This window comes from Schistocerca cancellata, chromosome 1, assembly GCF_023864275.1.
Source record: "Schistocerca cancellata isolate TAMUIC-IGC-003103 chromosome 1, iqSchCanc2.1, whole genome shotgun sequence".
NCBI classification, from domain to species: Eukaryota; Metazoa; Arthropoda; class Insecta; order Orthoptera; family Acrididae; genus Schistocerca; species Schistocerca cancellata.
The window spans coordinates 145,853,832-145,880,237 of record NC_064626.1 but is presented as its reverse complement, the minus strand read 5'-3'; the positions used below and the strand labels follow the sequence as shown (position 1 = coordinate 145,880,237).

The 26,406-nt window shown below is 41.0% G+C and overlaps 1 protein-coding gene across 1 annotated transcript in view; it reads right to left on the bottom strand.

Moving 5' to 3' along the window:
- Positions 1-26,406, bottom strand: part of LOC126167178 (uncharacterized) — a 746,688-nt gene that overhangs the window by 67,145 nt on the left and 653,137 nt on the right. Inside the window, exons 5-7 of the mRNA XM_049920457.1 lie at positions 21,460-21,631; positions 11,357-11,462; positions 1,297-1,522 (exon numbers count right to left, since the gene is read on the bottom strand). Of these exons, the coding sequence (XP_049776414.1) occupies positions 1,297-1,522; positions 11,357-11,462; positions 21,460-21,631 (504 nt within the window). The remainder of the gene's footprint in view (positions 1-1,296; positions 1,523-11,356; positions 11,463-21,459; positions 21,632-26,406) is intronic.

The window sequence follows — 26,406 nt, the reverse complement described above, 5'->3', positions numbered from 1 at the left end:
GTCGTCAGCAGCTGAAGGTATTAATATATAATTCTAATTTCATTCTAGATGGCTGCAGGTCATCAATGGTGTCTGTTCTTTCAGACATGTCTGAAAGAACAGACACCATATCCATATAAGTATATAGTTCTGGCAATACCTGCCATGACCTTCCTCTTCTGTACAAATGCACACATATTTATCTGAACTCTTACGGGACTTGGTAAGAATGTCTTCCATGAGTAATGAGTGTATTGGGTAGGGACACTATGAATGTAGTGTGTGGGCATATAAGGTGAGAATGTCGGTCTAGCAGGAGGCGTGCACGAGATAGTTCCTGCACTCACAATATCATCTGTGCCCTCAGTGGCACAGATGCATAGAGCATCTGCCATGTAAGCAGGAGATCCTGGGTTCGGGTCCCAGTCGAGACACACATTTTCACCTGTCCCCGTAGATATGTATCAACCCCGTCAGCAGCTGAAGGTATTAATACATAATTCTAATTTCGTTCTAGACAGCTGTAGGTCATCAATGGTGTCTGTTCTTTTGGACATGTCTGAAAGAACAGACACCATATTCATATAAGTATATAGATCTTAACTTTGTCAGTATATGGACAGCTGATAGTGCTCTATGTGAAGTTACACAAATGCTCGGTGTTATTATCCAACACTGAGCAAACATCAATTGAGGTCCCGAGTTCGAGTCTCGGTCCGGCACACAGTTTTAATCTGCCAGGAAGTTTCATATCAGCACACACTCTGCTGTAGAGTGAAAATTTCATTCTATCAATTGAGTAGTATACGAAAAGAAACAGCTGTTTTCTTTTCTTTTTTCAAAGCAACTGATTTTCCCCCTAATATGCATACATAAATAACCTAGAAGTATTACCATAATTATGAGTGCAAGTATATTAGAACTACTCATAATATGCTGTGAGTCTACTCTACTGGAGTGGCCCAAGTAGTGGTTGCTTTGTATCTGTTAATACATGAGTTGACTGGTTCCACATCCCCAATGGGTCTCCTTCATGGTGGCTTTTATGAAATATGATGTGTGAATGAATCAATTAATAACATTAACTTTTTTTTTACTCTTTGGAGGCTTATAATGTGTAAGATGGAAACAGACCAATGCAACAATCTTGGGTGTTGGCTGTCAAATACATTAAAAAGGTAGTGCAAGTTTTTGTCAATACACAGTAGTACACAACACCAGCACAAGCAGAAGAAAGTAACTGGCCATTCAACAGACATAAAATTACAATTTATTAACAGTTCTCAGACTGCTATCATTTCCTAGTGCACTTCTCACCTTTTCTCCTTGGTGACCTGAAAACGGTTGAAATGCCATACGCAGCAGCTACTGCAATCTTCTCATCATCCTCATCTGTTTCATCATCATCATCACTATAAAATATCTTTAGACCTCTTTTAGCTGCAGTGGAAACACTCTGTGTCCAAGGTGTTATATTGTACAGGTACTTGTCCCGCAATTCATTCAGCTCCGGGAATGGAAATGGTGCAAGATTCACTACAGTCTGTTGGAAGTAAGAAAGCTTATGAGACAATATCAGAACATTAATAAATGTTTTCACATTAACATTACAGATTGTGTGAAACATTACATTTAGAATTCTGCTGAATATTATCTTTTGTTTTATGTTAACACAGCAGACATACAACTACTAAATTTTCTTTACATTTTTAATGGAGACCTCAAAGTTATTAACATAATTTTCCTATAAATGTGTTTTCAAACAAGTCTAGACTTTCATAAAAACAGTTTTATGGGTGATTAACTTCATGTAGACTTTTTCCAATTGAAATGACTTAATTTTTATCTAAATAAGCCTTGGGTGGTTCTTCCACTACTGATGTTGTGGTCATCAGTGCAAAGACTGGTCTGATACAACTCTCCATGGTAGTATATCTTGAAACTTTACCTCTCACACTTCCCTCAATTATCAAATTGACTATTCATTGATACTGCAGGATGTATTCCATCAAAATATCCCTTCTTTTAAGCAAGTTACATCAGAAATTTATATTCTCCTCAATACACTTCAGTACCTCTTCATTAATTACAGTGTCTACCTATTTCATTTTTATCATTCTTCTGTATCATCAGATTTCACGAGATGTTTCCAGTTTGTGGAAAAAAAATTCCAGATAAACTTTTGGCGATAGTACATTGCTATTCCTTCTCCTTCACTATTTTAATTGGGTTTTGGAAAGGAAACCATCTGAAGATAGGCTTCAACTAAAGAATAAGAAAATAATTTACCAGGGATCAGTTTAGGGAGCAGTTCATTAAATATTACCACTAAAAGAGTGGTATATGGCCCGAAGACAAAGTCTGGTTATAGCAGAATCCCCTGAATTTTATGGATCATGTTAGCATTGTCTGAAAGACACAAGGGAATTTTTTGTACGTTCTTCCTTTTGACTGGAGGTCTTAGGGACCACAGCCATTTACTATTGTAAGAAAATGAAATGCGTGGCTACCAGTTTCAGCACTTCAATGTATTATCTTCAGTGTGTAGTTGATGGTTGGAGTGCTGACATCAAAGTTTATAGATAGTCTGCATAACCAGTTATATTGACCACTGATGCAGTATATATAGGGATTGTGTCAATCCCTTCAGCATCAACTACAGCCTGAAGATGGCACATTAAGGTACCGAAAATGGTAGCCACAAAATAAATAAGATCATAAGGATGGCTGTAGGCCTGTGTGCGCAGCAGTGAAACTAAATGCTTACCCAGCAACTTGCATATTTGTTTTATGGGGTAGTCTATAGACTGTCATCAACATGTAAGAAGCCACAAGATCTTGTTTTGTTTTCTTATTTTCATTCTCTGTTGTTCATATTTTTAGTAGTATAGCTTTGCATCACCCGAAGTGCTACAATCATGTAGTGTGACCTCTTATTATAGCGTTCTCATTATAGTCTTCTGTTCTCTTCCAACAATCTGGATTAGTACCTTCTTTCATGTTATTATATAACTGTACATGGTGAATGGTGAATCGGAACTATGTTTACTGTGTGTATTATTGTGCGGAATCTGTAATGTCAATAATCTCTTTCCCCATTTTGTATATGTGTATTAATAATGCCAAGATGCAATACAACAGTCTACCATAAAGTGTAATTGGAATCCATCTCATTAACAAGTTTGTAGCTTCCAAATTTATTTGCTCATGCTTCCTGGAGCAGTGATTTGATCATGCTTCCTGGAGCAGTGGAGTTTCGAAAGGAATAGGAGGACATAATAAGACAATAATTAATGTACAGACACACCACAGTGTGATTCCCCACATATTGTGTTATTAGCAATAAAGTACAAAGGACAGGCACTGTTATTCCCACACAAAAAACAGCATACTTTTGTGTGAGTGAATGATGAGAAACAAATAAATATAAAAGAAAGAATAGTCACACACTAATTTAAATGTCAGGGCACAAATATTGCCAGTATCTAAAAGGGGGGTTGTCCCTACCTGAGGGGGGAGGAGAAGCATGGAGGTCACAAAGAAAACTTAGCTAGCAACATGGTTCACAGACCATAAGTACAGCCTCACTTCATTATGCAGATTGATAATGGCACAGAGCATGTGGGCCACACTGCATGCAGATACGTAACGTGTCAAATGTTATCCTTGAATTAACCACTGTACATCGTAGGTATGACAGCAGATGACCAACCCCTTTAACCAGCCAGTAACTCATATGAGCAGAAGAATGAACACCGGCAAAATGAGAATGAGCTCTGCTCTCTCAGACCTTGTATAGCCTGTAAGACGATAGTCCTCTGAGTTATGCATGAAAGAACATGTGCGAGTTTGGTTCATGCCAGTGAAAGGAAGACATGGCAGAACAGGCAAGTTCTTGACAGGGAGTCACAATGCATAGCAGATTGAGGAATTTGCTGGAACAAAATTCTCCAGATGAACAAATTGGTCACTTGTCTGTCCAAACTGATGAACAGAACACACGCTGATGTAAGCACAGGTCAGGAGGCCTATTGTGTCCAAAAATGACTGCAGCCATTGTCGAATGTGGACCATGTGCCCAGGCCTGGGGAGAGGTCCCATGAGGGTTGCGGAAGTACAACTCACACAATGACTGTACATGAACCAATATAGTTATGTAACAATCTGATATACTAACAGAGATGTCTCAGAAACACAAAGAGAATAAGACTAGGCAGCTAGTAATAGCATTATTTCTTCAGGAGTTGCAGAACATACTTATAACCTTAGAAAATTAATAACTTCATAAATATACAGTACAGACGTGAACAATGGGTCATTTTAAAGGCAGTGTAGCAGAATGGATAGAGCTAGTCACAGAATTGCAGTAAATGTTGTGTTTCACGGTATGTAATGAATTCCTTGCATTTCTTGTATTTGTTTAAAGAATAGTAGCATGGATAAAATTAACACAGAAAATCACAAAGCAGCATATGAAACTACAGCAAGCAACAAATTAAAACCCAATCCAGTTTTATACACCAATTAAAGTTGATGATCTTTCTTTTCACTTGATCTAATAATACTCTAGTATCACATAGAGAATAAGGTCACTTTCTTTGCAGATAGTTTGTTGTTGTTGTGGTCTTCAGTCCAGAGACTGGTTTGATGCAGATCTCCATACTACTCTGTCCTGTGCAAGGTTCTTCATCTCCCAGTACCTACAGATACCTACATCCTTCTGAATCTGTTTAGTGTATTCATCTCTTGGTCTCCCTCTGCGATTTTTACCCTCCATGCTGCCCTCCAATACTAAATTGGTGATCCCTTGATGCCTCAGAATATGCCCTACCAACCGATCCCTTCTTCTAGTCAAATAGTGCCACAAATTTCTCTTCTCTCGAATTCTATTCAATACCTCCTCATTAGTTATGTGATCTACCCATCTAATCTTCAGCATTCTTCTGTAGCACCACTTTTCAAAAGCTTCTATTCTCTTCTTGTCTAAACTATTTATCGTCCATGTTTCACTTCCATACATGGCTACACTCCATACAAATACTTTCAGAAACAACTTCCTGACACTTAAATCTATACTCGATGTTAACAAATTTCTCTTCTTCAAAAACGCTTTCCTTGCCATTCATTGCCAGTCTACATTTTATTTCCTCTCTACTTCGACCATCATCAGTTATTTTGCTCCCCAAATAGCAAAACTCATTTACTACTTTAAGCATCTCATTTCCTAATCTAATTCCCTCAGCATGACCCAATTTAATTCGACTACATTCCACTATTCTCGTTTTGCTTTTGTTGATGTTCATATTATATCCTCCTTTCAAGACCACGTCAATTCCGGTCAGCTGCTCTTCCAGGTCCTTTTCTGTCTCTGACAGAATTACAATGACATTGGCGAACCTCAAAGTTTTTATTTCTTCTCCATGGATTTTAATTCCTACTCCAAATTTTTCTTTTGTTTCCTTTACTGCTTGCTCAATATACAGATTGAATAACATCGGGGAGAGGCTACAACCCTGTCTCACTCCCTCTCCAACCACTGCTTCCCTTTCATGCCGCTTGACTCTTATAACTGCTACCTGGTTTCTGTACAAATTGTAAATAGCCTTTCGCTCCCAGATTTTTACCCCTGCCACCTTCAGAATTTGAAAGAGAGTATTCCAGTCAACATTGTCAAAAGCTTTCTCTAAGTCTACAAATACTAGAAACGTAGGTTTGCCTTTCCTTAACCTATTATCTAAGTTAAGTCATAGGGTCAGTATTGCCTAACGTGTTCCAACATTTCTACAGAACCCAAACTGATCTTCCCCGAGGTCGGCTTCTACGTTTTTCCATTCGTCTGTAAGGAATTCGTGATAGTATTTTGCAGCAGTGACTTATTAAACTGATAGTTTGGTAATTTTCTCCTCTGTCAACACCTACTTTCTTTGGGATTAGAATTATTATATCCTTTTTGAAGTCAGAGGGCATTTCACCTGTCTCATACATCTTGCTCGCCAGATGGTAGAGTTTTGTTAGGCCTAGCTCTCCCAAGGCTGTCAGTAGTTCTAATGGAATGTTGTCTACTCCTGGGGCCGTGTTTCGACTTAGGTCTGTCAGTGCTCTGTCAAACTCTTCACGCAGTATCATGTCTCCCATTTCATCATCATCTACATTCTCTTCCATTTCTATAATATTCTCCTCAAGAACATCGCCCTTGTATAGACCCTCTATATACTCCTTCCACCTTTCTGCTTTCCCTTCTTTGCTTAGAACTGGGTTTCCATCTGAGCTCTTGATATTCATGCAAGTGCTTCTCTTTTCCCCAAAGGTCTCTTTAATTTTCCTGTACACAGTATCTATCTTACCCCTAGTGAGATAAGCCTCTACATCCTTACATTTGTCCTCTAGCCATCCCTGCTTAGCCATTTTGCACTTCCCGTCGATCTCATTTTTGAGACGCTTGTATTCCTTTTTGCCTGCTTCATTTACTGCATTTTTATATTTCCTCCTTTCATCAATTAAATTCAATATGTATTTTGTTACTCAAGGGTTTTTATTAACCCTCGTCTTTTTACCTACTTGATCCTCTACTACCTTCACTATTTCGTCTCTCAAGGCTACCCATTCTTCTTCTACTGTATTTCTTTCCCCCATTCTTGTCATCGTTCCCTAATGCTCTCCCTGAAGCTCTCTACAACCTCTGGTTCTTTCAGTTTATCCAGGTCCCATCTTTTCAAATTCCCACCTTTTTGCAGTTTCTTCAGTTTTAATCTACAGTTCATAACCAATAGATTGTGGTCAGAGTCCACATCTGCCCCTGGAAAAGTTGTACAATATAAAACTTGGTTCCTAAATCTCTGTCTTACCATTATATAATCTATCTGAAACCTGTCAGTATCTCCAGGCTTCTTCCATGTATACAACCTTCTTTTATGATTCTTCATCCAAGTGTTAGCTATAATTAAGTTATGCTCTATGCAAAATTCTACCAGTTGGCTTCCTCTTTCATTTCTTCCCCCCAATCCATATTCACCTACTATGTTTCCTTCTTTCCCTTTTCCTACTATCAAGTTCCAGTCACCCATGACTATTAAATTTTTGTCTCCCTTCACTACCTGAATAATTTCCTTTATCTCATCATAAATTTCATTAATCTCTTCATCATCTGCAGAGCTAGTTGGCATATAAACTTCTACTACTGTGGTAGGTGTGGACTTCGCATCTATCTTGGCCACGATAATGCGTTCACTATGCTGTTTGTAGTAGCTTACCTGCATTCCTATTTTCCTATTCATTATTAAACCTACTCCTGTATTACCCCTATTTGATTTTGTATTTATAACCCTTTATTCACCTGACCAGAAGTCTTGTTCCTCCTGCCACCAAACTTCACTAAGTCCCACTATATCTAACTTTAACCTACCCATTTCTCTTTTTAAATTTTCTAACCCACCTGCCCATTTAAGGGATCTGACATTCCACGCTCTGATCTGTAGAACACCAGTTTTCTTTCTCCTGATAACTACGTCCTCCTGAGTAGTCCCCACCCAGAGATCCGAATGGGGGACTATTTTACCTCCGGAATATTTTACCCAAGAGGACACCATCATCATTTAACCATACAGTAAAGCTGCATGCCCTTGGGAAAAATTATGGCTGTAGTTTCCCCTTGCTTTCAGCCGTTCGCAGTACCAGCACAGCAAAGCCAGTTTTGGTTAGTTTTACAAGGCCAGGTCAGAATCATCCAGACTGTTGCCCCTGCAACTACTGAAAAGGCTGCTGCCCCTCTTCAGGAACCCTCTTCTGGCCTCTCAACAGATACCCCTCCGTTGTGGTTGCAGCTACTGTACAGCTATCCGTATCGACCAGGCACGCAAGCCTCCCCACCAGTGGCAAGGTCCATGGTCCATGGGGGGGGGGGGGGGGGGGGGGGCATATAGTTTAGTAAGCAGAAATTCACACCAATCCTTTAACGAATATTCAAATGCTGTTAATAATATCAAAATTCTGGATGTGTGACCAGGTGCATGGCAAGAACATCCCTCAATTGATATGTGACATGACCATGTGAAATATGACATATTCCAATGAGTGACACAATCTGACTTTGATGGCTGTTAGTAATGGTATTTGCACCAGTGTCTGCAGTGTATAAGATCTGAGGAATGTGAGCACTAGCAAGATGTGAGAAGCTGAATTGCCAATAAGCAAGCCATAACAGCTACACAGTTCAGCCTTTCATGCATTTTCATATGGTTTAGGACTCTAAATGTTTTGAAGACATTTTGGACTTAGATTATTTTGTTTACAATCTGAACCCAGGTTTGAAACATTCAGTTTTGGCTTAGTTAATTTATGTTGACAGGCTAGACTTCGTTAATTTGCAGACAATATTGGATTCTGTTACTCATGGATAGTGTGAATAAGTAACAATCAGTTGCCATCAAGACCACATGAATGCCAGGCAGCTGTATTTGCTTTGACATCATAGACAGTTGTGTTTGTTAAAAAATAAGTAGGCCTAAACACTTATTGCCAATTTTCAATTGAAATAATTTCCCAGTCACTTATATGTAGGCTGCTTAGCTGTTCTCAGTTAATCATATCTTCAGTTAAATCTGAGGACAATATAAAGTTTCAAGAATTAAAGTTTAAAGATGTCAATGCAAGCACCTCCAGTCAAGGCTGTCTTGTGCCATTCGTAACGTGCCATTCATGTCCATTATAGTGAGAGGTACATACATATGCCCATCATAATCATAATTTGTGTGTGTGTGTGTGTGTGTGTGGGAGGGAAGGGGAGAGGGGGAGAGAGAGAGAGAGAGAGAGAGAGAGAGAGAGAGAGAGAGAGAGAGAGAGGGGGAAGGGGGAAGGCTTTATTCTCTCAAATAAGCTCACAAGCCACTGTGGTCAGTCAGTCACCCTGTGGTGGCACCCTGGTCATTTACCTCAAAGTTTATTGACCCAGTCACCAGACTTCAGTTGCAGCACCCACATATTTTCAAAATGTGTATGCACATGCCCACCTCTGTATTATGTCTGTCACGTGCAATTACTTATCACTGTCATAGCCAATGCTCACATCAATCTGATAATTTTTGAGGCATAGCCTGGATCTCCTGTACCTTATCTAATAAGGTTCTTCTCTTTTAATGAGATAGAACATTCTTAAAATTTGATATAATGTTGAAAGTGTCACAAATCAGTTATGTTATATTAATTATTATTGCACTATTAATGTCAGTATTAACTGTATTCAAATTCTGGATGTCACTTGCTGATGGCGAAATTCTAATGGTGAACAACTAAAAACTGCCTGATGTCAGGAAACAGAAGCTATTGTTAACAGGCTTCAAGCTGTGACTGGATTGTAGCGGTGTTGATGCACTGGGCAAAGAGTGTGGTGCCTCTGGCAGTGCCTGAGATCCTTGTTGTTGCTGCCCCTTCTGATGTACATGACCGGAGGGTGAGTGATATACTATGGCAATTTCACAATAATTTGGGCAGAAGGTAACTGAGGATATTGTATTATATGGAACCGGGGACCTAGAAACGATGGAGAGGCTTCGTCTCCGCCATAGCCCTCAGTGGTTCACAACCCCACAACAGGCTACATCAATCCGCTCACCCCACCGCTGCCCCACACTGAAGCTAGGGTTATTGTGCGGTTCAGCCCCCAGTAGAATCCGCCCCCCCCCCCCACCTCCAGGAACGTCTTACACCACACGAGTATAACCCCAATGTTTGTGTGGTAAAGTAATTGTGGTCTACGCGTACGTGGAGAAAGCGTTTGCGCAGCAATCGCTGACATAGTGTAACTGAGGCGGAATAAGTGGAACCAGCCCTCATTCGCTGAGGCAGATGGAAAACTGCCTTAAAAACCATTCACAGACTGGCCGGCACACCAGACCACGATACTAATCCACCAGGTGGATTCATACCAGGGACCGGCATGCTTTCCCACCCAGAAAGCAGTCTGTTAGACTGCACGGCTAACCGGGCACGCTAACTGTGGTTATTGGTTGCATAATTGTCTCATAATGTCTCAGCAGTTGCCCGTCAATTGCTGAGATGAACCAGAACAGGATACTGCATGTGTTGAGATTGTAACTGATCTTTCTGGAGGGTCCACAAAGGCACAGAACTTTGGTATGCTGGTCACAGGGAGCTCAAACACCAGGTAGGTTATGGAGCAAACAGAAATTAAGACCATAGTTACTCCGTACATTTGTCCCCAACATCAGTTGGGTTATGGAGCAAATCAGGAAAACAGCTGGTAGATCAGCAAGTAAGGCCATAGTTAGTTAATAAATGTGGAGGTGGCTCTTGTTGTGCCAACTGCATGCACTAGGTCCAGTCAGCTACAAATCTAAATCTCAGCTCATGTCAGCATGAATAATGTCTCCTACTTCGAGTAATTTGCTATCCTTAGTTCCTATACACTACTGAGTTGAAGTGACAAAGACAACTAGTGGTGTGGAAGTGCAGCTATTATCTGCATCATCATATCCAGAAAGCATCCGCAGTTCTGTTGTTTGGAGCTGGTGGAGAGTTAAATTGGAGAGATCAGACAGTTCAGCAACAATCCCAGAAGTTCTAAACAGGAAAGGTCATATCATGTCATTACCCCAACATGACAAGGCAAGTTAGTGTATTGAGGAGCTCAGTTACAGCTTGTAGTTAACAGCTCTGAGGTGCTGCTGCTGCAAAATACATATTTAAATATATGTCTCAGTAATGTATTACATAATTTAAATTATCAGGGCATCTTTAGAATATTTCCCATATGGATTTAAACAACAAGAGTTAATGCACTTGGAACTGTTGATATTAAGTAATGTTATTGAAGCAGGTACCAGCTAGCCTTAAAGTTGTGCCTTGAAATGCCAGTTAGCTCCATGCAGTAGAGCTTGGGGACATGGGTTCTGCAGAGTAGTGGTAGTGCAATGCCTGTGAAAGGCTAGCATTGGAGTTTGAGTCTCAGTCAAGCAGAGAATTTTAACTCAACATAAATGTTCATTGCAATGTACACATTGCTAAAGAATAGCAATGTGTCATCTTATTTGTTATTTAATAAAAGTATGTTTTTGCTTGCTTTTGATAGAACTGCTAATCTGAGGGAATCTCTCTTTACAGCAGTGTCATGACACTTCTAACTTATAAAAAGCTTACTCAAAAATCGGGGATTCAGTATATTATACCTGGGATTTGGAATACAGAAATATATTAACAACATATATTTATAGAGCACAATGAAAATTCCTCCTTTAATTATTTCAGTGATAAAAACCCCTAGTTGCTGGTGTTTATAACAAAAAACTAAAATTATTTAAGTGAATAACAAGTAAATTTTTTGAAAATATTGGTTTATGAAGAGGAATATTACAGTTACACATACCTTAACAAGATTGTTGGTATCCATCAGTCCAAATTCCAACATCTCTCGTGTGAGAACACCCATGATACTGTAGAACTCATCAGCACTGTTGACTGCCAATATGCGGCTGTGCAATAAAATTATATTTGATTATTAATTACTTGTATATCTAGCCAGCTGTTGTACTAGAAATTTCATTGCAGTACATGAGATGTTGAACTTAGATGGTAATTAAAGAAAGGAAAAATATAATTTGTTGACCATTACACTAACTGGAGTGTTTAGTGATTGTGTTTTCTTTTTCTTCAAGCTTAGTCTCTTCTACCAGAATCCATGCAGTGCTTGTATTGAAATGTAGTAATATTATGCTCCAGATGTGGTATGGCAGCAAGCAGTAGTTTGTATGTAGTAGCAGCTATCTTGCTAATTACCATTCCATTTTCATTAAAGTTCATACCAAACAAAATACAGGGGTGTGTCAACAGTAAACTTTTACAAATAAAAATATAGTATTGTGCACATGTTGCATGAAGCTTAATCACTTTTTGACATGATTTCTCCCATATTCAATATAAGTTTGCCCTCACTTACAACAGAGAGCATTTCCTATGGAAGTCTGCATAATCACTTGTGCATTATGTGACCTATTTCCTCATCAAAAAACAACTACTTCCTGTCTGGTGCATCACTGAGTGGCCCAAAGATACAGAAATTAATCAGCAAAAACCTTGATAGCAGTCTCTTGTATCATGATGATGCCTTTTTCATCACAAAACATGGTCAGCATAACCTTCTCTGCTGATGGCTGAGCTCACATCATCTTTTGTTTGATTGATGAGGAATGATGCAATTGCTTTCTCTCTTTGCTTCTGGCACACAGTTGTGGGTACAGGTACTGCCATCAGCGGGAATTCTTGTGAGGAAGGCTTACCGAAAGGAAGGGGAGACATGATAGTAGTACGAAAAGTACCCTTTTCCACACACAGTAATGTGGCTTGTGGGTCACAGTGGTATATGTAAATCATTAAGGATGTGTTTTTGTGGCCCAAAAGTCTAAGATCTATTTTCTGCTCCTGGTCTGGGTATGAAGTATTATTATCTTGGAGAATTCTGCAGTGCATAACATATAATGTTTTACATTAACAGTAACTAAAAATATTAGGTATTTTGGCTTTACTAAAATTTAAGAACATATAATTCTACTCATATTGTGACAGAAGCAGACCTGTTGCACAGATAAACATAATTTTTCTCAACATTTACATTACTTTAGTTTTTAGGGTTTTCTGCTACAGTGAATGATACTAAGATCACTGTGTTTTCACTTTCCTGAAGTCTGACATGTGTATCTCACAACTCAAAAGAAATTGGTGACACCCAAGGAGATATAACAGCCCTTCCATTTCATGCATGGTTCAAAATAATAAAACTAGGTTTTTGGCATATGACAGTATGCATACAAGGGAAACTCCCCATCACACCCTCTCAGATTTAGTGGTAAGATGCCCCAGTGGATGGCCCATCACAAACTGAACACAGACAAAGCATGAAATCTGGAAGAAGATGTACTGACCTGTGAAAAAAATGCAAAATAAAAACAGGGAATGGTTCAAGGACAAGGAGTGCTATAAAGAGGAACCTGACATAGCATTGGCCATTGGCATATTGGGTACATGGCCTTGGTGTCGAACTGCCAAGTGGGCGAGCCATGTTCAAAACTGCTTCGTGCCATTTATTTCTTTATCTTTTCTACAACATTATGAACTGTCCATCAAGTCACTGAAAAGTTTGTTCAAAACTGCTTTGTGCCATTTATTTATTTATTTATTCACAACATTATGAACTGTCCATCCGGTCACTGAAATGTTTGTTCTCTTTCTTGGCAGTTGTCATACTATACACAGACTATAGAACACAAGTCATGCAGTAAGAATACATTACTGTCAGAAGTAAATGTGATTAATAGTGAGAGTATGCAAGATACCACATAGATGGCTCACAGAAATCAAAATAAAAAATAAATTGATGTGAACTATGCTACAACAAAGGAATTCAAGAGTCAAGACTTCCAAAATGGAACACAACTTCAAGAACATTAAAAACGTATGTTTTGACAGAGCACAGAGAAACTGTGTGATTGTGAAATTGTTGCTTCATCTGGTGCAACTAATGTGACAAACTATTACGTTTTCACCATTTCCTTGGGAATGATCACATTCACATTGATACAGACACCGATACCAGGCAAGGAGGCATATCTCACTCACTTGCCAATCATACAAATTAGGTGTGTTAACAAGAGATTCCTATCATATGACACATGTACTGTCACTAATGCCATGTATGACACACCACACGTGTTTTCCAGTGGAGGATTCAGTTGATCTATTGCCTTGTCATCAAATGTTTGTGGTTTCCATTCAAAAGCCACTTCCTTTCCTCTGCTAACAGAGTAGTTGTGCAAAATCAACTGTCATTATAGGTCCCTACCTTACACCTTGCTGTTGCAAACAGATGTTGCACCACAAAACAAACACAAATTTGAATAAAGTGAACAGTGGAAAAACACGGTTTGCCCACTTGGCAGCCTAACATCATAATCACTTACCCATGACACTGTTGCTGTTCCAGGCTGCTCTTTATTGTACTTCTTGTTCCTGGACCATTCACTGTTTCTATTTTGCTTTTTCTTTCACAGTCCAGTACACCTTCTTCCTGTTTTCATGCTCATTCTGTGCTCAGTTTTTGACAGGCTGCCCACTGGGCCCTCTTACCACTAAGTCTGAGGGGGTGCGATGGCGAGTTTCCCTTGTTAGGGTCATGTCAGTTTACATGATGGTTAACAATGTTAATTCTAACATCAACCATAATAGTAAAGCAACTGACAGAGCACATGTAATGAAAATGCAATTGTTTCCACAAAAACTGTATACTTGGATAATGCGAACTACAACTGGCACTTCTCTCACATGAAATCCTGAAAGCCATGGACCAAGACAGTTAGATAGATACCACTGCTTCACTGTGGTTTGCAGAGTGTAGATACCTGCCAACACTAAACATTTGTCCAGAATGAGATTTTCACTCTGCAGCGGAGTGTGCGCTGATATGAAACTTCCTGGCAGATTAAAACTGTGTGCCCGACCGAGACTCGAACTCGGGACCTTTGCCTTTCGCGGGCAAGTGCTCTACCATCTGAGCTACCGAAGCACGACTCACGCCCGGTACTCACAGCTTTACTTCTGCCAGTACCTCGTCTCCTACCTTCCAAACTTTACAGAAGCTCTTCTGCAGAAGAGTCGTGCTTCGGTAGCTCAGATGGTAGAGCACTTGCCCGCGAAAGGCAAAGGTCCCGAGTTCGAGTCTCGGTCAGGCACACAGTTTTAATCTGCCAGGAAGTTTCATATCAGCGCACACTCCGCTGCAGAGTGAAAATCTCATTCTGGAAACATCCCCCAGGCTGTGGCTAAGCCATGTCTCCGCAATATCCTTTCTTTCAGGAGTGCTAGTTCTGCAAGGTTCACAGAAGAGCTTCTGTAAAGTTTGGAAGGTAGGAGACGAGGTACTGGCAGAAGTAAAGCTGTGAGTACAGGGCGTGAGTCGTGCTTCGGTAGCTCAGATGGTAGAGCACTTGCCCGCGAAAGGCAAAGGTCCCGAGTTCGAGTCTCGGTCGGGCACACAGTTTAATCTGCCAGGAAGTTTCATATCAGCGCACACTCCGCTGCAGAGTGAAAATCTCATTCTGGAAACATCCCCCAGGCTGTGGCTAAGCCATGTCTCCGCAATATCCTTTCTTTCAGGAGTGCTAGTTCTGCAAGGTTCGCAGAAGAGCTTCTGTAAAGTTTGGAAGGTAGGAGACGAGGTACTGGCAGAAGTAAAGCTGTGAGTACCGGGCGTGAGTCGTGCTTCGGTAGCTCAGATAGTAGAGCACTTGCCCGCGAAAGGCAAAGGTCCCGAGTTCGAGTCTCGGTCGGGCACACAGTTTTAATCTGCCAGGAAGTTTCACTAAACATTTGTGTCAGTACCACCTCAACACTATTAACAAAAGTAGGGTCATAATTAGATATAAAACTAAATGTATGAGGGGACTCAGTTTTTCTTGGTAGGGATGATGATGTTTGGTTTGTGGGGTACTCAACTGCTTGGTCATCAGTGCCTGTACAAACTCCCAATTTTTACACAGTTCAATTTTTTACACAATCCAATCTACCCACTGTCTCAAATGGTGATGATGATGAAATGATGAGGATAATACAAACACCCAGTCTTCGGGCAGAGAAAATCTCCAACCCGGCTGGGAATCGAACCCAGGACCCTGTGATCCAGAGGCAGCAGTGCTACCCACTAGACCACAAGCTGTGGACAGTTGGGATGATGCAGTGTGTTATGCTGGAGGGAGGGTCATCATGGCAGTAAAATTAACTTCAATCCTGCTCCAGGGTAGTGTTTTGGGACTACTGCGGTTCATGATGCATATTAATGACATGGTATACAATGTTAATAGTACCGGTAACTTCAGACTTTTCACAGAAGATGCAATCATTTACAATGAATTACTGTGTGAAAAAAGTTGCACAAATATTGTGTCCTTTCAAAGTGGAGTTATAATGGTCAACAGCCTTAGTTCCTATATCAACTGAGGTTATGAAGGAAAAGTTTTAAATGGAATGGTTTACTTTCTTTAGCAGGGGGAGAAGCTTGTGCTTTGAGTTGGCACACACCTTGAGCCAGTATTACATCTCTGGTCATTACTCTCTGACGTTATTCTTTTTCGCACCAAAGATTGCCTACACTGATATGAGCATAATCAGAAGTTGTTACAGGAACAAGGAACAACAGTTTCAATTTCCTACGAAAATCGTCATTTTGTCACCTAAAAGTAAGTTTTTCTGTCCTTAATTCAGTGTTAGTACAGCTACATATGTAGCAATAAATGGAAACCGGAATGGTTACTATTTTTGATAAACATATATCGTAGTAACCATACTATGATATTCCTGCCAAGTTGTTAATGTACATTACATAAACCATTTATTAAAGTGGGTGGAAAATTGTATCTTGTACCAGTCGACTGTACTGCACCTTGAGCACGGCCCAATGAACAAAGCTTTGTTAGGTAGATAACAGAATGTATTGCAATAACTGCAGTATTAATTTTGACAGATGCCAAGGAGCAAGATGGGTAACACAAGATGACAATTGTCTCTGGAAGCTCTGTAAGAAGTTGCAACTGTTGTGGAGTTTGAACTATAGAGAAAAGCAGCGAAAGATTTTCATGTTTCAAGAGCCACTCTACAGAGATATTTACAAAAGCCTAAATATGCATCTTACAGAAATTGTGCCGTCCAAAGGTATTCAATTCTGCAGAAGAAAATGAGTTTGTTGATTTCCTCATAACTGCCTCTAAAATGCACTATGAAGGGTCCCGAATTGAGTTATGAAAACTGGCATTCCAGTTTGGTATATCACAGAATAAAAACATGCCTCCATCTTGGGACAAAAATAGAGAAGCTGGCAAACAAAGGTACACTGACTTCATGAAAAACCATGAATGACTAAGCATAAGAAAGCCTGAAGCAATGAGCCCAGCTGATTCATCAAGTTTTAATAAGCACACTGTTGCAGCAATCTTGAGAAATTTACAATCAATAATGAACAAACTAACAATAACATCAGAAAGAATATTTGATGTTGATGGGAGTGGTAACTTGAATGTGCATGGGCCAGGAAAAATATCAGCTGCTAAAGGATGCAAGCAGGTTGGATCTATGACATCAGCTGAGCGTGGCAGTAATGTTACAATGATTGCATGCATTAATGCATTAGGCAACAGTGTGTCACCCGTGTTCATATTTCCAAGAGTTAACTTTGGGGCTGCATCTAGGAATGACGAACTGGCAGCAGGACAAACTGGTATTTCTACTCAGCCACTACAGTCATCCCCTATTGGGTGCTATGACCATTACTGAAAGCTCTTCCACAAAGCAATGGGTGTACAGAAGGGAAAAGACAGTGTGGTGCATCAAGAGTGTTGACTGACACATCTCAAAAGTAGGCAACAGAAACACAGCATACTGCATGAGAAGGAAAAAGAAGGGGTCATCAGCTAGCAAAAGGAACAACTGAAGTCAAATGCAGAAGAAAGGCTAACTAAGAAGAAAATTATAGATGACACTACGTCAGACAGTGACTCCGGCTCAAGTGATTTGTGTGAGGACAGAGGCAGCGACATTAAGTTTGAAAGATTTCTTGTTGCAAAGGCAGTCAGACAAAAATGAAGCAGATGATATTTCACTTGATGTAGACACAGACTTACAGGAACCACTACATTCTGGACAACAAGAAAACATTTTGTGGGAAGGATTGTTTCGGTAAAATATGGAGACTTGACTGAAATTTCTATGAAAGGGAAGAATAAATGGAACATTTGTATGGTCTTTAGTAAATGATTCTGGTGAAATTTTGCAAGAACATGTTGTGAGGTTACTTCCAGAACCAGCATCGGGAAAACACGGGGAACAGAGATTCCCTCTTCATCATCATGGCTACAACATAAATTAATCAGAAATGGATTAAACTTTCTAATAGACATTAACAATATGCAAATGGAGATTAGCAATGTGTTAAGAGCTACACAGGTTTCATACAGTAAAAGTAACTTTTGTTTTTAACTGTTAATTAGCATTCATTTTGATGCCTAATTGTCTGCAATAGTTGTACCGTAGAACTAATGACTGTTTATTTGGACATTGCGTTTAGCAGCCCTGTGTTTACGTTGAATAAATTTATAATAAATGGCTTGTTGTTTTATTTTCAACTGTGGCTTATGGCACATCGTCACATTGTACCTTGAGTCGAATAAAACACGTTTTAAAAATGTCTCTATTAGGCAGCCGTTAAAAAAAATGGGTGTTGTGATTCATTTGATAAGAAATAGGGCAAGTAATGCAACAGACAATGTGCAACAAGCACATCGAAAACCTTATTATGCGTCTGCTAAGACGATCCAAAAAATGCGGGCAGTGATACAACGCTCGTTGATGTTTGCTTATCTGACAAATGTAGTAAATCTGAGACACAAGCGGGTGGTTCTCAGGGCAGTATCTGTCATTATACGCAGCAATATGACATGACGAAGCTAGTACAAAAATATCTACTTTTTCTTGACCTCGCATTATATGACAGAGAGAGTCTGAGTGGAGAGTGTTGTAAACAGAACTTTATGCCAACTATTAGTGTATCACATAGCGATAATTTCACATATATGGTTGGTAAGGTAAACAGATTCTTGTGGAAGCAACTGCATTTTAGTTATATGTGCTCTGTCAGTATTTTGGAATCTATGGCAGTTGACATGGTGCTCACTTGGTTCGAGAAACCTCATCACCTTAACGCTCAGAAGAACGCTCCATAGATGTTCCTCTTATGCGAATATCGGAGTTACAAATACTTCATCAAAAGTCCCTGTATCGATAATGTGGGCGGAAATAATGCCCTTTCGTTCCTAGTTTCACGAGAATGAGAATGTGTTAGTATTTATGTAGTATACGGATGCAATAGTTGAAACTACATTACCTTGTGCAATTTATAATGACTATATCCGAAGCATGCTCTTCAGCCATGCAAACACCCGCCCCCTTGAGTTAAAACTTACAATGAGAAGCCATTCTTTTACAAAATAACGTTCTGGAATGCAGGTTTTTAAAACATAATTTCTTATAATCAAAACAGTAAAAACTGCACGATTTAACATAAACAATTTGTGCTACCCCTGAAGTCGTAACAGTAGCACTATGCTCACTGGTCACTAGTCCTGCTCGTTATATATCGGCACAAGTCGGCAGTTTTTGTGAGTATGACGTCATGTTTTCAGCTGCTACCAACCACACCGTTGAAACACAAGACAAATCAGTTGCATCGTAGCTGCTTGGTGAAGCGGAGGGTTTTGGTGTACAGATGTATTCCTATCTTTTAGAAAGCTAACCATGATTCTTCTGGAAACACGAATTTTCTGACTGAAATATTTCATTAACTAATATGTTATTCTAGTTACACAACGCCTCGCCCCAAGCCGCAAGTTATCTGTACGTTGCGATTTAATGCACATGTACTATTCTAATAATTCTTCCAGTGAGTTCAAATTTTAAAAAAAGTCCCTGGGAGTTGGAGGAAGGCCGTTTCGGCCGAAATTAAGCCCTTTTGGAGGTGAGAAACATAGCCAATAATACGAAGTTCGGTATGTAGCCTACCCACTGCCGTATGTATAGTGACAGAGACATTAGAGAGAGTGATGGCCAAGACGACATAAAATTTTTGCTAGGTAATTTCAGTGTGCACATCGGCAGAGAACAAAGTCCCAGGTAACTGTGGGAAAGTTTCCCGCTGACAAATATACAGACAAAAATGGCATGAGACTCATCGAACTATTCCAGCAGAAGAAGCTGAAGATGATGATAACATCCCTCAGATTTTAAAACATTGATAATGTCACATCTCAATAACACCATCTATCAGCGAAACCTGGAATAACGTAAATGCGTTAAGGCGGAAGCGATTTACGCTAGAAAAGATTAGTTCCAATTTTGGCTACCAGATGCAAATCTGGCGCTGTACAGCAGACATGTCCGGTCCTCGTATTGAACAAACTGTTTAAGGGGCTCCGGAAAGGCTCAAAATCATGAAAAGTTCAATTTTTACTTTTTTGCGTTTTCTGAATCTGCGGACTATTACCTTTTAATAGATACATAATTTATTCAATTCCGAAGACTACAACTATTTTTAGATTTTTTTTGAAATGTGTTCTACATGGGCGTGACCCACTGTGGCGCTGTTAAACTGCTGTCAAATGGTGTTATTATTAACGTCCGTGTTCATCAGGTATATTTTAGTGATGTGAGATAAAGTATGTGTTGTGGCTAACCTGTGATGGTTCAATATATATCGCTGGTGTGATTGTCGATTGTTCCATGTTTATTTACTCTGTCGTTATCTCGAAAATAGTCGTAATTAATTCTGTTTCTTGAGTCTCTGTTTTGTTGAAGTATAATAATGAGTAAAAGTAATAGCTGTTGCGACTTTCAATGATGGCAACATTGTAACGTGCAAGGTATTTAGAAATATGGGAATGAAGATAGGTTCTAACATGGTACGAGCGATGCTTGCTTTAGACAAGGAACGCCTTCGGGCTGCAGACAGGGCTATAAAGAGTCTAGAAATACAAGCAAGAGTAAACAGGAGGAGGAACAAGAGGAAGCTGGAGGAGGAGTTTGCAGAGGATGAAGATAATACATCCTATGGACCTGGAATGCACTAAAAAGTTAATCCAATCTTTGTCGCTCGATTCCCAAAACTTTTATTTTCTCATACTAATTACATGTTTTCTAAGGACCTTCCAAACATATTTGTTTCAAACTTTCAGTAAATGTTACACAGTACCTTCTGCATAATTTAACACAGCCTTTTTCCAAAAAACTGTATATTTTTGAATATATAAATAAAAAATTGCAAAAAAATGTTGTGAATTTTCATTACAATTGAAAAAAAATCATCTTTAATAACTGAACTAAAATTTTGTAAAATCCCTGTGTTAAGTTGTAGCCCATATTCCAATAAATAATCTGTAAAAAGTTCAACTTCCTACCTCAAATACTTTGTAAGGAAAGATGTAATTTATAAGCGTTATTTTAACATTGCAAGTATAGGGCGTTCCGGAGCCCCTTAAGCGGCATTAAATAATAAAGTCAACATCATGCCTTCCTCACTTGTTTGACATTTTCTGTCCACGTCCTGTTCCTAATAAATTACGCATGGAAATATTTCTTCTGTGCATCTTTCTTGCATTCAAGCGTCAGATTTGCACCTGGTGGCCAAAATTGGAACTAATTTTTTTTCCAGAGTAAATCGGTTGCGCATTAATGCATTAGAATGTTTACCGAGTTTCGCTGCCATACGATAATTACAGTCCACACTGGACCTCTGTGAGTAGCTGCACTTTGATTATAACCACTCTGTAGTTTGTGCGGGTTTGTAAGAACTTGAGAGTAAAAGGCGACGTCCTTAGGTGCTAAGGTGAGTGAGTGAGTGTGTGTGTGTGTGTGTGTGTTGCGGGAGTGCCAGTGGCTTACTCGGCGAGTCCGTCCCAGATGGCGAGCGCCGTCCGCAGGAGCACCTCGTTGCCTTCGAGGAAGATGAGGTCCCAGACGCGCAGCACGGCCGGCTGCGGCAGGCAGTTGGAGAAGAGCGTCAGGAACCACTGCATCGTGAACACGTTCGTCAGCGGCGGCTCGTAGCTCGTACCTGCAACACCGGACACCTACCTAGTGACATGCGCGTCAGCAAGAGGGCCCGAGTCCCGCTTAAATGATATGCAGAATCTTAACCCTGCAACACTAAAGGGGGGGGGGGGGGGGGGGGATAACGTCAAGTTGCTGCTAGAGTTGCGCTCTACCGACGCTGTGGTTCGGTAATTTTGGTACACTACATAAATAACGTAGTAAATGGCAGGACTGCCGATGGTATTGGTAGCATTGGTAGGGAAAGAATCGTAAATGAATGTGTGAGAGAGGAACTGGGAGCCGACGACTTCTCCTTATTTGTTTGTTTGTTCGGTTGGTTGCTCTGCACATAATTAGAATCACACATATTTCATTGCTAGTTCACTGTGCATTTTACATCCTTACAGAGTATAAACTGCATTTTATAACTAATAAAAAATTGGTTTATCGCGTAACTTCTGCGCTTTTATGTAGCGAAAGCAGTTTCTTTTTGGTGTGGACTGGCAAGACAGCCAATCCACTAGGACGGGAGGCCGAAAGGCACGCGTTTAAGCTCACGCAGGATGGCGTGAGGTCTGGAACAGGAGAAGGTCTTTATAGTAGCAAAAATAGTTCGTAGCTTCTGGAATACTTAACTTTAATCCATAATTGGTGAACGTCGGTCTGACGGTACATGCATCACAAGATAAATAGCAAATGATAATGGCGCCTTGCTAGGTCGTAGCAAATGACGTAGCTGAAGGCTATGCTAACTATCGTCTCGGCAAATGAGAGCGTAATTTGTTAGTGAACCATCTCTAGCAAAGTCGGCTGTACAACTGGGGCGAGTGCTAGGACGTCTCTCCAGACCTGCCGTGCGGCGGCGCTCGGTCTGCAATCACTGATAGTGGCGACACGCGGGTCCGACATATACTAACGGACCGCGGCCGATTTAAAGGCTACCACCTAGCAAGTGTGGTGTCTGGCGGTGACACCACACTTTTGATGCAAGTGCAGTTTACGTGCACAAACATAAAAAATATATGTACACTACTGGCCATTAAAATTACTACACCAACAAGAAATGCAGATGATAAACGAGTATTCATTGGACAAATATATTATACTAGAACTGACATGTGATTACATTTTCACGCAATTTGGGTGCATAGATCCTGAGAAATCAGTACCCAGAACAACCACCTCTGGCCGTAATAAAGCACTTGATACGCCTGGGCATTGAGTCAAACAGAGCTTGGAAGGCGCGTACAGGTACAGCCGCCCATGCAGCTTCAACACGATACCACAGTTCATCAAGAGTAGTGGCTGGCGTATTGTGACGAGCCAGTTGCTCGGCCACTATTGACCAGACGTTTTCAATTGATGAGAGATCTGGAGAATGTGCTGGCCAGGGCAGCAGTCGAACATTTTCTGTATCCAGAAAGGCCTGTACAGGACCTGCAACATGCGGTCGTGCATTATCCTGCTGAAATGTAGGGTTTCGCAGGGATCGAATGAAGGGTAGAGCCACGGGTCGCAAGACATCTGAAATGTAACTTCCACTGTTCAAAGTGCCGTCAATCCGAACAAGAGGTGACCGAGACGTGTAACCAATGGCACCCTATACCATCACGCCGGGTGATAGGCCAGTATGGCGATGACGAATACACGCTTCCAGTGTGTGTTCACCGCCATGTCGCCAAACACGGATGCGACCATCATGATGCTGAGACCTGAGTTTCTCCTGGCGTATACAACTTTCAAATAACTTCCGGGAATTCAGCCAGGTAACACTTTCAGCGACCGCCGATATTTCGGCGGGAGAACACCCCGCCATTTTCAAGGCAAACTGCAACGGACAGGCGGCGTACATGCAAATTTAATACCTCGGTTCTCGGACCGAAGCAGGAAAGATAACACACACACACACACACACACACACTGAACACTAGTGCCACCAAAGATGACCAAAGTCAGAGCTATCGATAGTGAGACTATGAATTCGCAGGTGAGGCAGCATTGACTCTGTTCCTCTGTTTTTTGACAAGGGAGAGAGCAGGATTCCAAACAGAGTTTAAGCAGAAACCTCCATCCCTGTTAACGAGGTTGCTCGCTAATTTAATCTTTCCTGCTTCGGTCCGAGAACTGAGGTATTAAATTTGCATGTACGCCGCCTGTCCGTTGCAGTTTGCCTTGAAAATGGCGGGGTGTTCTCCCGCCGAAATATCGGCGGTCGCTGAAAGTGTTACCTGGCTGAATTCCCGGAAGTTATTTGAAAGTTGTATACGCCAGGAGAAACTCAGGTCTCACATTGTTTACCTCTACGGGGAGGAAATGTATCGGTGTTTACGTAAGTTGGATAAACTTCGTAGCTGTCGAGTTAGACTGCAATGTGCTTTGTCGTTTTTATTGAGGTGTCGTGATGAAAATCATGTCCCAACATTTGCTAAGGTTGTGCACCATATTAATTCTCCTGCCGCCAATCGAATTAAGCAACGTGCTGGCTTGGCTCTTGTTCGCGAAAGGATTCGTTTTACTCGTCGACGTTTGGATTCTGTTTCCAAAGAATTGTATCGTTTTCATTTAATGATTGCATCTGAAGTGTCTGATTTCACTTGGGATTGGTTGGACGGTGCCTCATGGACCCAAGCTGACTGGGAGTACAACTCCGTTACTGCGCGGCATTTGGCAAAGTTTGAACGTTGTCATCGCGCGGAGTCGGATGTTATATCTCGACGTTCTGTGATAAATCTCACAGAGAAATCTTTTGACGACGCAACCTTATCCGTGCTAGGGAAGGGTTTAAATTTTGCACCCACTCCGAAGAATTTGCCGGTAGTTGATTTTATTAGTTCAATTGAACAGGCAGTTTGCAAACTACCTCCTGACGCTGCAGAGGAAGTTAGGAGGGAGGCATGCCGTGTTTTGACTAGGGCTCGTCCACCCAAGAGTAATGTAACAGCAGCAGAGAGGGCTGCTTTACGCTCTCTCAAAGTTGATCCCAGTATTGTTATTTTACCTGCTGACAAGGGCAATGCCACCGTTGTTTTAAATAAACATGATTATGTACAAAAGATGCAACGTTTACTATCTGATTCAACGTATCGCAGAATCGATGCTGACCCCACGAAAAGTGTTGAGAGAAAGACCAACAGCCTCCTGAAGAAAAGTGGTTTGCCGCAGGACACAATCAAGAGGCTTAACACCTATAGTGCGGTTCCCCCTAGGTTATATGGCCTTCCAAAGGTTCATAAGGAGGGGGTTCCTTTCCGTCCTATAGTGAGTAACATCGGCGCCCCGACATATCGTGTATCCAAGCATCTTGCTTCTCTGTTGAGTCCACAAGTAGGACGGTGTGAACATCATATCAGGAACTCAGCTGATTTTTTACGTCGTTTGGAGGGACTGAGGCTGAATGACTCTGATATTTTAGTGAGTTTCGATGTGGTCTCTCTCTTCACTCGTGTTCCTCTGTCTGACTCGTTGCGGTTAATTGAAGCCAGGTTTGGTGCTGATTTAACTAATCTCTTTAGGCATGTGTTGACATCCACTTACTTTTTATTTAATGACCAGTATTACGAGCAGACAGATGGAGTTGCGATGGGTAGTCCGTTGTCTCCTGTGATCGCAAATTTGTTTATGGAAGACTTCGAGGAACGTGCATTGGAGTCGGCGCCTTTAAAACCCGCCTGTTTCTATAGATACGTTGACGATACCTTCGTTGTTTGGCCTCACGGTAGGGAGAATTTGAATGTCTTTCTAAAACATCTGAACTTGATCCACCCGAACATTCGTTTTACGATGGAGGTGGAAGAGGATGGTTGCCTTCCCTTTCTCGACGTGTTGGTTAGGAGGAAGGATGATGGATCATTGGGACATGCAGTCTACAGGAAACGTACTCACACCGACTTGTACTTACAAGCTAATAGTTGTCACCATTCGGCTCAGCGTGAAGGGGTACTTCGTACCTTGGTACACAGGGCACATGTCGTTTCTGACGCTGAGACTTTGCCAGCTGAGCTGTCCCATCTTGAAGTTACATTTCGTCAAAATGGTTACAGTGATAGACAGATTGAACGTGCGTTGCGCTATCGACCAACTGTACATCAGGTGATTGATGATAATTCTGAGTCAACACCTAAGTCTACTGCCTTCTTGCCTTACGTAGGAAACACGTCCAATAAGATCGGTCGTATTTTACGGAAATACGATGTGAAATGTGTTTTCCGACCTCCATCTAAAATTAGAGCACTTTTGAGTTCCGTTAAGGATGATCTTGGACTGCGTAAGGCGGGTGTATATCGTGTCCCTTGTAGCTGCGGCATGGCATATATTGGTCAAACTATCAGGACCGTGGAGGACAGATGTACTGAGCATAAACGGCACACACGATTACAGCAGCCAAATAGATCTGCTATTGCCGAACATTGCTTGGATACTGGTCACTCCATGTTATATAATAACACCGAGATTTGGCATGCACGTCCAGCTATCGGGACAGTGTGATTCGGGAGGCAGTTGAGATTAAATTAGCGAGCAGCCTCGTTAACAGGGATGGAGGTTTCTGTTTAAACTCTGTTTGGAATCCTGCTCTCTCCCTTGTCAAAAAACAGAGGAACAGAGTCAATGCTGCCTCACCTGCGAATTCATAGTCTCACTATCGATAGCTCTGACTTTGGTCATCTTTGGTGGCACTAGTGTTCAGTGTGTGTGTGTGTGTGTGTGTGTGTGTGTGTGTGTGTGTGTGTGTTATCTTTCCTGCTTCGGTCCGAGAACCGAGGTATTAAATTTGCATGTACGCCGCCTGTCCGTTGCAGT